The 12,683-nt window shown below is 37.7% G+C and overlaps 1 protein-coding gene across 1 annotated transcript; it reads left to right on the top strand.

The window, feature by feature from the left end:
- The first annotated feature begins 11,120 nt into the window (after nucleotides 1-11,120).
- LOC118966665 (NADH-ubiquinone oxidoreductase chain 4-like) lies at nucleotides 11,121-12,233 on the top strand. The gene has a single exon (XM_036989413.1). The coding sequence runs from the start codon at nucleotides 11,121-11,123 to the stop codon at nucleotides 12,231-12,233; it is 1,113 nt and encodes a 370-aa protein (XP_036845308.1).
- The last annotated feature ends 450 nt before the right edge of the window (nucleotides 12,234-12,683 follow it).

Here is a 12,683-nt window from a genome sequence, read left to right as displayed (position 1 = left end):
GTAGACTAAATTACATGGATTTATTGTGATGGTGTAGGTAGACTATATTACATGGATTTATTGTGATGGAGTAGGTAGACTATATTACATGGATTTATTGTGATGGTGTAGGTAGACTATATTACATGGATTTATTGTGATGGTGTAGACTATATTACATGGATTTATTGTGATGGTGTAGACTATATTACATGGATTTATTGTGATGGTGTAGACTATATTACATGGATTTATTGTGATGGTGTGGGTAGACTATATTACATGGATTTATTGTGATGGTGTAGGTAGACAATATTACATGGATTTATTGTGATGGTGTAGACTATATTACATGGATTTATTGTGATGGTGTAGACTATATTACATGGATTCGTTGTGATGGTGTAGACTATATTACATGGATTTATTGTGATGGTGTAGACTATATTACAAGGATTTATTGTGATGGTGTAGACTATATTACATGGATTTATTGTGAAGGTGTAGACTACATTACATGGATTTATTGTGATGGTGTAGGTAGACTATATTACATGGATTTATTGTGATGGTGTAGACTATATTACATGGATTTATCGTGATGGTGTAGACTATATTGCATGGATTTATTGTGATGGTGTAGGTAGACTATATTACATGGATTTATTGTGATGATGTAGACTATATTACATGGATTTATTGTGATGGTGTAGACTATATTACATGGATTTTATGTGATGGTGTAGACTATATTACATGGATTTATTGTGAAGGTGTAGGTAGACTATATTACATGGATTTATTGTGATGGTGTAGACTATATTACATGGATTTATTGTGATGGTGTAGGTAGACTATATTACATGGATTTATTGTGATGGTGTAGACTATATTACATGGATTTATTGTGATGGTGTAGACTATATTACATGGATTTATTGTGATGGTGTAGACTATATTACATGGATTTATTGTGATGGTGTAGACTATATTACATGGATTTATTGTGATGGTGTAGACTATATTACATGGATTTATTGTGATGGTGTAGGTAGACTATATTACATGGATTTATTGTGATGGTGTAGACTATATTACATGGATTTATTGTGATGGTGTAGACTGTATTACATCGATTTATTGTGATGGTGTAGACTATATTACATGGATTTATTGTGATGGTGTAGGGTATATTACATGGATTTATTGTGATGGTGTAGGGTATATTACATGGATTTATTGTGATGGTGTAGACTACATTACATGGATTTATTGTGAAGGTGTAGACTATATTACATGGATTTATTGTGATGGTGTAGGTAGACTATATTACATGGATTTATTGTGATGGTGTAGACTATATTACATGGATTTATTGTGATGGTGTAGGTAGACTATATTACATGGATTTATTGTGATGGTGTAGACTATATTACATGGATTTATTGTGATGGTGTAGACTTTATTACATGGATTTATTGTGATGGTGTAGACTATTACATGGATTTATTGTGATGGTGTAGACTATATTACATGGATTTATTGTGATGGTGTAGGCTATATTACATGGATTTATTGTGATGGTGTAGACTATATTACATGGATTTATTGTGATGGTGTGGGTAGGCTATATTACATGGATTTATTGTGATGGTGTAGACTATATTACATGGATTTATTGTGATGGTGTAGACTATATTACATGGATTTATTGTGATGGTGTAGACTATATTACATGGATTTATTGTGATGGTGTGGGTAGACTATATTACATGGATTGATTGTGATGGTGTAGACTAAATTACATGGATTTATTGTGATGGTGTAGGTAGACTATATTACATGGATTTATTGTGATGGTGTAGGTAGACTATATTACATGGATTTATTGTGATGGTGTAGACTATATTACATGGATTTATTGTGATGGTGTAGACTATATTACATGGATTTATTGTGATGGTGTAGGTAGACTATATTACATGGATTTATTGTGATGGTGTAGACTAAATTACATGGATTTATTGTGATGGTGTAGGTAGACTATATTACATGGATTTATTGTGATGGTGTAGACTATATTACATGGATTTATTGTGATGGTGTGGGTAGACTATATTACATGGATTTATTGTGATGGTGTAGACTATATTACATGGATTTATTGTGATGGTGTAGACTATATTACATGGATTTATTGTGATGGTGTGGGTAGACTATATTACATGGATTTATTGTGATGGTGTAGACTATATTACATGGATTTATTGTGATGGTGTAGACTATATTACATGGATTTATTGTGATGGTGTAGACTATATTACATGGATTTATTGTGATGGTGTAGGTAGACTATATTACATGGATTTATTGTGATGGTGTAGACTATATTACATGGATTTATTGTGATGGTGTAGACTATATTACATGGATTCGTTGTGATGGTGTAGACTATATTACATGGATTTATTGTGATGGTGTAGACTATATTACATGGATTTATTGTGATGGTGTAGACTATATTACATGGATTTATTGTGATGGTGTAGGTAGACTATATTACATGGATTTATTGTGATGGTGTAGACTATATTACATGGATTTATTGTGATGGTGTAGGTAGACTATATTACATGGATTTATTGTGATGGTGTAGACTATATTACATGGATTTATTGTGAAGGTGTAGACTATATTACATGGATTTATTGTGATGGTGTAGACTATATTACATGGATTTATTGTGATGGTGTAGACTATATTACATGGATTTATTGTGAAGGTGTAGACTATATTACATGGATTTATTGTGATGGTGTAGACTATATTACATGGATTTATTGTGATGGTGTAGGCTATATTACATGGATTTATTGTGAAGGTGTAGACTATATTACATGGATTTATTGTGATGGTGTAGACTATATTACATGGATTTATTGTGAAGGTGTAGACTATATTACATGGATTTATTGTGATGGTGTAGGCTATATTACATGGATTTATTGTGATGGTGTAGACTATATTACATGGATTTATTGTGAAGGTGTAGGTAGACTATATTACATGGATTTATTGTGATGGTGTAGACTATATTACATGGATTTATTGTGATGGTGTAGACTATATTACATGGATTTATTGTGATGGTGTAGACTACATTACATGGATTTATTGTGATGGTGTAGACTATATTACATGGATTTATTGTGATGGTGTAGGTAGACTATATTACATGGATTTATTGTGATGGTGTAGGTAGACTATATTACATGGGTTTATTGTGATGGTGTAGGTAGACTATATTACATGGATTTATCGTGATGGTGTAGACTATATTGCATGGATTTATTGTGATGGTGTAGGCTATATTACATGGATTTATTGTGATGGTGTAGGTAGACTATATTACATGGATTTATTGTGATGGTGTAGGTAGACTATATTACATGGATTTATTGTGATGGTGTAGACTATATTACATGGATTTATTTTGATGGTGTAGACTATATTACATGGATTTATTGTGAAGGTGTAGACTATATTACATGGATTTATTGTGATGGTGTAGACTATATTACATGGATTTATTGTGATGGTGTAGACTATATTACATGGATTTATTGTGATGGTGTAGACTATATTACATGGATTTATTGTGATGGTGTAGGTAGACTATATTACATGGATTTATTGTGATGGTGTAGGTAGACTATATTACATGGATTTATTGTGATGGTGTAGACTATATTACATGGATTTATTGTGATGGTGTAGGTAGACTATATTACATGGATTTATTGTGATGGTGTAGGTAGACTATATTACATGGATTTATTGTGATGGTGTAGGTAGACTATATTACATGGATTTATTGTGATGGTGTAGGTAGACTATATTACATGGATTTATTGTGATGGTGTAGACTGTATTACATCGATTTATTGAGATGGTGTAGACTATATTACATGGATTTATTGTGATGGTGTAGACTATATTACATGGATTTATTGTGATGGTGTAGACTATATTACATGGATTTATTGTGATGGTGTAGGCTATATTACATGGATTTATTGTGATGGTGTAGACTATATTACATGGATTTATTGTGAAGGTGTAGACTATATTACATGGATTTATTGTGATGGTGTAGACTATATTACATGGATTTATTGTGATGGTGTAGGTAGACTATATTACATGGATTTATTGTGATGGTGTGGGTAGACTATATTACATGGATTTATTGTGATGGTGTAGGTAGACTATATTACATGGATTTATTGTGATGGTGTAGGTAGACTATATTACATGGATTTATTGTGATGGTGTAGACTATATTACATGGATTTATTGTGATGGTGTAGACTTTATTACATGGATTTATTGTGATGGTGTAGACTATTACATGGATTTATTGTGATGGTGTAGACTATATTACATGGATTTATTGTGATGGTGTAGGTAGACTATATTACATGGATTTATTGTGATGGTGTAGACTATATTACATGGATTTATTGTGATGGTGTAGACTATATTACATGGATTTATTGTGATGGTGTAGGCTATATCACATGGATTTATTGTGATGGTGTAGGTAGGCTATATTACATGGATTTATTGTGATGGTGTAGGTAGGCTATATTACATGGATTTATTGTGATGGTGTAGACTATATTACATGGATTTATTGTGATGGTGTAGGTAGACTATATTACATGGATGTATTGTGATGGTGTAGACTATATTACATGGATTTATTGTGATGGTGTAGGCTATATTACATGGATTTATTGTGATGGTGTAGACTATATTACATGGATTTATTGTGATGGTGTAGGTAGACTATATTACATGGATTTATTGTGATGGTGTAGGCTATATTACATGGATTTATTGTCATGGTGTAGGTAGACTATATTACATGGATTTATTGTGATGGTGTAGGTAGTCTATATTACATGGATTTATTGTGATGGTGTAGGTAGACTATATTACATGGATTTATTGTGATGGTGTAGACTATATTACATGGATTTATTGTGATGGTGTAGACTATATTACATGGATTTATTGTGATGGTGTAGACTATATTACATGGATTTATTGTGAAGGTGTAGACTATATTACATGGATTTATTGTGATGGTGTAGGCTATATTACATGGATTTATTGTGATGGTGTAGGTAGACTATATTACATGGATTTATTGTGATGGTGTAGGTAGTCTATATTACATGGATTTATTGTGATGGTGTAGACTATATTACATGGATTTATTGTGATGGTGTAGACTATATTACATGGATTTATTGTGATGGTGTAGACTATATTACATGGATTTATTGTGATGGTGTAGGTAGACTATATTACATGGATTTATTGTGATGGTGTAGGTAGACTATATTACATGGATTTATTGTGATGGTGTAGACTATATTACATGGATTTATTGTGATGGTGTAGGTAGACTATATTACATGGATTTATTGTGATGGTGTAGACTATATTACATGGATTTATTGTGATGGTGTAGGTAGACTATATTACATGGATTTATTGTGATGGTGTAGACTATATTACATGGATTTATTGTGAAGGTGTAGACTATATTACATGGATTTATTGTGATGGTGTAGGTAGACTTTATTACATGGATTTATTGTGATGGTGTAGGTAGACCATATTACATGGATTTATTGTGATGGTGTAGGTAGACTTTATTACATGGATTTATTGTGATGGTGTAGACTATATTACATGGATTTATTGTGATGGTGTAGACTATATTACATGGATTTATTGTGATGGTGTAGGTAGACTATATTACATGGATTTATTGTGATGGTGTAGACTATATTACATGGATTTATTGTGATGGTGTGGGTAGACTATATTACATGGATTTATTGTGATGGTGTAGACTATTACATGGATTTATTGTGATGGTGTAGACTATATTACATGGATTTATTGTGATGGTGTAGACTATATTACATGGATTTTATGTGATGGTGTAGACTATATTACATGGATTTATTGTGATGGTGTAGACTATATTACATGGATTTATTGTGATGGTGTAGACTATATTACATGGATTTATTGTGATGGTGTAGGTAGACTATATTACATGGATTTATTGTGATGGTGTAGGTAGACTATATTACATGGATTTATTGTGATGGTGTAGACTATATTACATGGATTTATTGTGATGGTGTAGACTATATTACATGGATTTATTGTGATGGTGTAGGCTATATTACATGGATTTATTGTGATGGTGTAGACTATATTACATGGATTTATTGTGATGGTGTAGACTATATTACATGGATTTATTGTGAAGGTGTAGACTATATCACATGGATTTATTGTGATGGTGTAGGTAGACTATATTACATGGATTTATTGTGATGGTGTAGACTATATTACATGGATTTATTGTGATGGTGTAGACTATATTACATGGATTTATTGTGATGGTGTAGACTATATTACATGGATTTATTGTGATGGTGTAGGCTATATTACATGGATTTATTGTGATGGTGTAGGTAGACTATATTACATGGATTTATTGTGATGGTGTAGGTAGGTTATATTACATGGATTTATTGTGATGGTGTAGACTATATTACATGGATTTATTGTGATGGTGTAGACTATATTACATGGATTTATTGTGATGGAGTAGGTAGACTATATTACATGGATTTATTGTGATGGTGTAGACTATATTACATGGATTTATTGTGATGGTGTAGACTATATTACATGGATTTATTGTGATGGTGTAGACTATATTACATGGATTTATTGTGATGGTGTAGACTATATTACATGGATTTATTGTGATGGTGTAGACTATATTACATGGATTTATTGTGATGGTGTAGGTAGACTATATTACATGGATTTATTGTGATGGTGTAGGTAGACTATATTACATGGATTTATTGTGATGGTGTAGGTAGACTATATTACATGGATTTATTGTGATGGTGTAGGTAGACTATATTACATGGATTTGGAAGCCAGGAGAAGCTAAATGTCTTCATGTTAATTAACGGTCAATTACCGGGAGACAGACAGTTATTTGTTTGACAATCACCGGCTGACGAAATGTCGAGACCGTCACAGCTCTAGATGACTCACCGACACACACAGACACACACACACACACACACACACACACACACACACACACACACACACACACACACACACACACACACACACACACACACACACACACACAAACACACAGACATTATTTCATATTGATTAAGAAGGATGCTGGTTTGGTTGACATTTCGTCAGCCGGTGAAGCCGGTGTGTGTGTGTGTGTGTGTGTGTGTGTGTGTGTGTGTGTGTGTGTGTGTGTGTGTGTGTGTGTGTGTGTGTGTGTGTGTGTGTGTGTGTGTGTGTGTGTGTGAACCAGTCTGTTTATTGACCAAGTCTCAAAGCTAAGTACCGGTCATTAATCAGCCTCCGCTCAACGTGCTGAATACACCATCACACCCTATTCCCTAGTTGGTGCACTACATTTCACACTCACACCCTATTCCCTAGTTGGTGCACTACGTTTCACACTCACACCCTATTCCCTAGTTGGTGCACTACATTTCACACTCACACCCTATTCCCTAGTTGGTGCACTACATTTCACACACACACCCTATTCCCTAGTTAGTGCACTACATTACACACTCACACCCTATTCCCTAGTTGGTGCATTACATTTCACACTCACACCCTATTCCCTAGTTGGTGCACTACGTTTCACACTCACACCCTATTCCCTAGTTGGTGCACTACATTTCACACGCACACCCTATTCCCTAGTTAGTGCACTACATTACACACTCACACCCTATTCCCTAGATGGTGCATTACATTTCACACTCACACCCTATTCCCTAGTTGGTGCACTACATTTCACACTCACACCCTATTCCCTAGTTGGTGCACTACATTTCAAACTCCCACCCTACCGCATTTGACCAGTGCCCATAGGAAAGTAGTGCACTATATAGGGAATAGGAGGCCATTTTGGACAGAGTCATTTACCGCCCAAACGAACAGACGAACAACTTGAGTCCATATCAAACAGATACTCTGAGATGTGAGGATAAGCTCTCGAGCCTCCGCCCTCCGATCTTTTGTTGAAGAAGAGATAGAGGGAGAGAGCAGGAGATGGGCAGAGAGAGATTCAGGGAGAGAAGGGCAGAGAGAGAGAGAGAGAGAGACAAAGAGAGATGGGCAGAGAGAGAGAGAGATGGGCAGAGACAGAGAGAGAGACAGAGAGAGATGGCAGAGAGAGAGAGAGAGAGATGGGCAGAGAGAGAGAGAGAGATGGGCAGAGAGAGAGAGACAGAGAGAGAGAGAGAGAGAGAGACAGAGAGAGGGAGATGGGCAGAGAGAGAGAGAGAAAGGGAGATGGGTAGAGAGAGAGAGAGAGATGGGCAGAGAGAGAGAAAGAGGGAGATGGGCAGGGAGAGAGACAAATCCAATTTTGATCAACTCCTATATCTACTGGGTGAAATACCACAGTGTGACATCACAGCAGCAAGTTTTGTGACCTGTTGCCACAAGAAAAGGGCAACCATTGAAGAACAAACACCATTGTAAACACAACCCATATTTATGCTTATTTATTTGCCTTTTGTACATTAACCGTTTGCACATCATTACAACACTGTATATGGACATAATATGACATTTGTAATGTCTTTATTCTTTTGAAACTTCTGTATGTTAAATGTTAACTGTTAATTTTTATTTGTATATTATCTACCTCACTTGCTTTGGCAAAGTTAACACATGTTTCCCACGCGAATAAAACCCCTTGAATTGAATTCAATTCAATTGAATTGATATATAGAGAGAGGAGTGAAAAAGAGAGAGAAGGGCAGAGAGAGAGAGAGGGAGGGAGGGAGAGAGAGAGAGAGACAGAGTAGGACAGAGATATAGAGAGACAGTGAGAGACAGAGAGAGAGAGAGACAGAGAGAGAGAGACAGAGAGAGAGAGAGAGAGAGTCAGAAGGGCAGAGAGAGGGGGGAAGAGAGAGAGACAGAGAGAGAGAGTCAGAAGGGCAGAGAGAGAGAGAGAGTCAGAAGGGCAGAGAGAGGGGGGAAGAGAGAGAGAGAGAGTCAGAAGGGCAGAGAGAGGGGGGAGGAGAGAGAGAGAGAGTCAGAAGGGCAGAGAGAGAGAGAGAGTCAGAAGGGCAGAGAGAGGGGGGAAGAGAGAGAGAGAGAGTCAGAAGGGCAGAGAGAGGGGGGAAGAGAGAGAGAGAGCTCTCTGTCTGTCACATCAAGGCTCTTCTGCATGCAGGTCTTCCCTATAATTTGATTTTGATTCCTAGCTCTGTGTGTGTGTGTGTGTGTGTGTGTGTGTGTGTGTGTGTGTGTGTGTGTGTGTGTGTGTGTGTGTGTGTGTGTGTGTGTGTGTGTGTGTGTGTGTGTGTGTGTGTGTGTGTGTGTGTGAGAGAGAGAGAGAGAGAGACATACAGACAGACAGTGCCAAGGGTTTGTCTGGTCATAAAGCCCTCCGACCCTCAAGGCCACGCTTCTGTCGGCCTAATTGAACCTCTAGTGACTGATCTGTTTGTGTGTGTCGGTGAGTGATCTCCTTTATTACCTCTCTCCCTCGTTCCTCCTTTCCTCCTCACTTCTGGAATTAAAGAAGCGGAGAGATGAAATCAAACTGTTCTGTTTGTCACAAAGTAAGTTACCACTACTGGGACGACAGGATGTGAGTGGTCTGTAATCAGGTATAGACCCACTACTGGGACGACAGGATGTGAGTGGTCTGTAATCAGGTATAGACCCACTACTGGGACGACAGGATGTGAGTGGTCTGTAATCAGGTATAGACCCACTACTGGGACGACAGGATGTGAGCGGTCTGTAATCAGGTGTAGACCCACTACTGGGACGACAGGATGTGAGTGGTCTGTAATCAGGTGTAGACCCACTGTCTCTACTGATTGTCTCTCCTATCTGTCTCTACTCACTGTCTCTCTTGACTGTCTCTACTATCTGTCTCTACTGATTGTCTGTCCTATCTGTCTCTACTCACCGTCTCTCTTGACTGTCTCCCCTATCTGTCTCTACTGATTGTCTCTCTTATCTGTCTCTACTCACTGTCTCTCCTATCGACCCCTTTCTCTACTCTCTCGGTCAATAAAGCATTTACAAATACGGACGCAAATTTAATTTAATTTCAAATCATTTTTATTTATTTAGCCAGGAGAGTCTACTCAGTAACAATGTTGACTGTTATCCAGGAAGTCCTGGTTTTTCGTAGAACCAATAGAAACCTACGCAGCACACAACGCGTTTTGTCTTGCCCATTCACCCTCTGAATGCTACACACACAATCCATGTCTCACTTGTCATCTTTAACCTGTCTCCTCCCCTTCATCTACATGTCTCCTCCCCTTCATCTACATGTCTCCTCCCCTTCACCTACATGTCTCCTCCCCTTCATCTACATGTCTCCTCCCCTTCATCTACATGTCTCCTCCCCTTCATCTTTAACCTGGCTCCTCCCCTTCATCTTTAACCCGTCTCCTCCCCTTCATCTACACTGATTGAAGTGGATTTAACAGCTGACATCAATAAGGGATCATAGCTTTCATCTGGATTCCCCTGGTCAGTCTGTGTTATGGACAAAAAAGCAGGTGTTCTTAATATTTTGTCTACTGGGCTGACTGCGTGCTCAGCAGTTCGGTGTCCTGTCTCCTCTTCTGTAAGTATGATGTGAACCACTTGAGTGCTGTCTCAAAGCCTAGTTCCTCAATCTTCCTCAGGGGGTTGGTGAACGGAGTCAAACGTGTTCTTCAGTCCAAGCAGAATGCTGGCTGTTACCAGCCCCACTGATGTCCTACACAACCCTTTCTCCTGATGTATCTCATTAATGTCCTCATCAACCCCTTTGTCCTGATGTATCTCATTAATGTCCTCATCAACCCCTTTATCCTGATGTATCTCATTAATGTCCTCATCAACCCCTTTATCCTGATGTATCTCATTAATGTCCTCATCAACCTCTTTATCCTGATGTCCTCATCAACCCCTTTATCCTGATATATCTCATTAATGTCCTCATCAACCTCTTTGTCCTGATGTATCTCATTAATGTCCTCAACAACCCCTTTGTCCTGATTTATCTCATCAACCCCTTTATCCTGATGTCTCTCATTAATGTCCTCATCAACCCCTTTGTCCTGATGTATCTCATTAATGTCCTCATCAACCCCTTTATCCTGATGTATCTCATCAACCCCTTTGTCCTGATGTATCTCATTAATGTCCTCATCAACCCCTTTATCCTGATGTATCTCATCAACCCCTTTTTCCTGATGTATCTCATTAATGTCCTCATCAACCCCTTTATCGTGATTTATCTCATCAACCCCTTTGTCCTGATGTATCTCATTAATGTCCTCATCAACCCCTTTATCCTGATGTATCTCATTAATGTCCTCATCAACCCCTTTGTCCTGATGTATCTCATTAATATCCTCATCAACCCCTTTGTCCTGATATATCTCATTAATGTCCTCATCAACCCCTTTATCCTGATGTATCTCATTAATGTCCTCATCAACCCCTTTATCCTGATATATCTCAGTAATGTCCTCATCAACCCCTTTATCCTGCTGTATCTCATTAATGTCCTCATCAACCCCTTTATCCTGATATATCTCATTAATGTCCTCATCAACCCCTTTGTCCTGATGTATCTCATTAATGTCCTCATCAACCCCTTTATCCTGATGTATCTCATCAACCCCTTTATCCTGATGTATCTCATTAATGTCTTCATCAACCCCTTTATCCTGATATATCTCATTAATGTCCTCATCAACCCCTTTATCCTGATGTATCTCATTAATGTCCTCATCAACCCCTTTATCCTGATGTATCTCATCAACCCCTTTATCCTGATGTATCTCATTAATGTCCTCATCAACCCCTTTGTCCTGATATATCTCATTAATGTCCTCATCAACCCCTTTATCCTGATGTATCTCATTAATGTCCTCATCAACCCCTTTATCCTGATTTATCTCATCAACCCCTTTGTCCTGATGTATCTCATTAATGTCCTCATCAACCCCTTTATCCTGATGTATCTCATTAATGTCCTCATCAACCCCTTTGTCCTGATATATCTCATTAATGTCCTCATCAACCCCTTTATCCTGCTGTTGATGTGCTGTGTATTTTCCTAAAGCCATACACAACACAAACACACCATATACAAACACACAGTACACAAACACACACACACATACACACATACAATACACACACACTCCTCAACGGGATGTAACACGTCTGAGACACACACCACTAGCTGACAGTGATGAATCACCACGGTAACCCAGTGGGGTGTTTATGTGCTTGCGTGTCTGTACTGTTAAGCGAAGAACAAATAGTCCCGCGTAGTAACACCCCGGCCCGAGGGAGTGCTCTGGTCCCAAACGTATCCCGCGGCGTCAGTATTTGATCAGGGTTTGTCGGTCCATGAAAAATGACCTCCTTGTCTGTGATCCAAATGTCACCCTATATAGTGCACGGCTTTAGACCAGAGCTGCATAGAGGCTCACAGGGGCCCAAAGGGGCTCACATCACAGGTTCCCAACGGGGCTCACAGGGGCCCAAAGGGGCTCACAGGGGAC

Source organism: Oncorhynchus mykiss, chromosome 10, assembly GCF_013265735.2.
Source record: "Oncorhynchus mykiss isolate Arlee chromosome 10, USDA_OmykA_1.1, whole genome shotgun sequence".
In the NCBI taxonomy this organism is placed as follows: domain Eukaryota; kingdom Metazoa; phylum Chordata; class Actinopteri; order Salmoniformes; family Salmonidae; genus Oncorhynchus; species Oncorhynchus mykiss.
The sequence above is the reverse complement of the archived record's forward strand: the minus strand, read 5'-3'. Positions and strand labels throughout refer to the sequence as shown.

Bases quoted from the DNA above. Each gene is read 5' to 3' on its own strand.
- LOC118966665 (XM_036989413.1), top strand. From the start codon at position 11,121: ATGTATCTCATTAATGTCCTCAACAACCCCTTTGTCCTGATTTATCTC.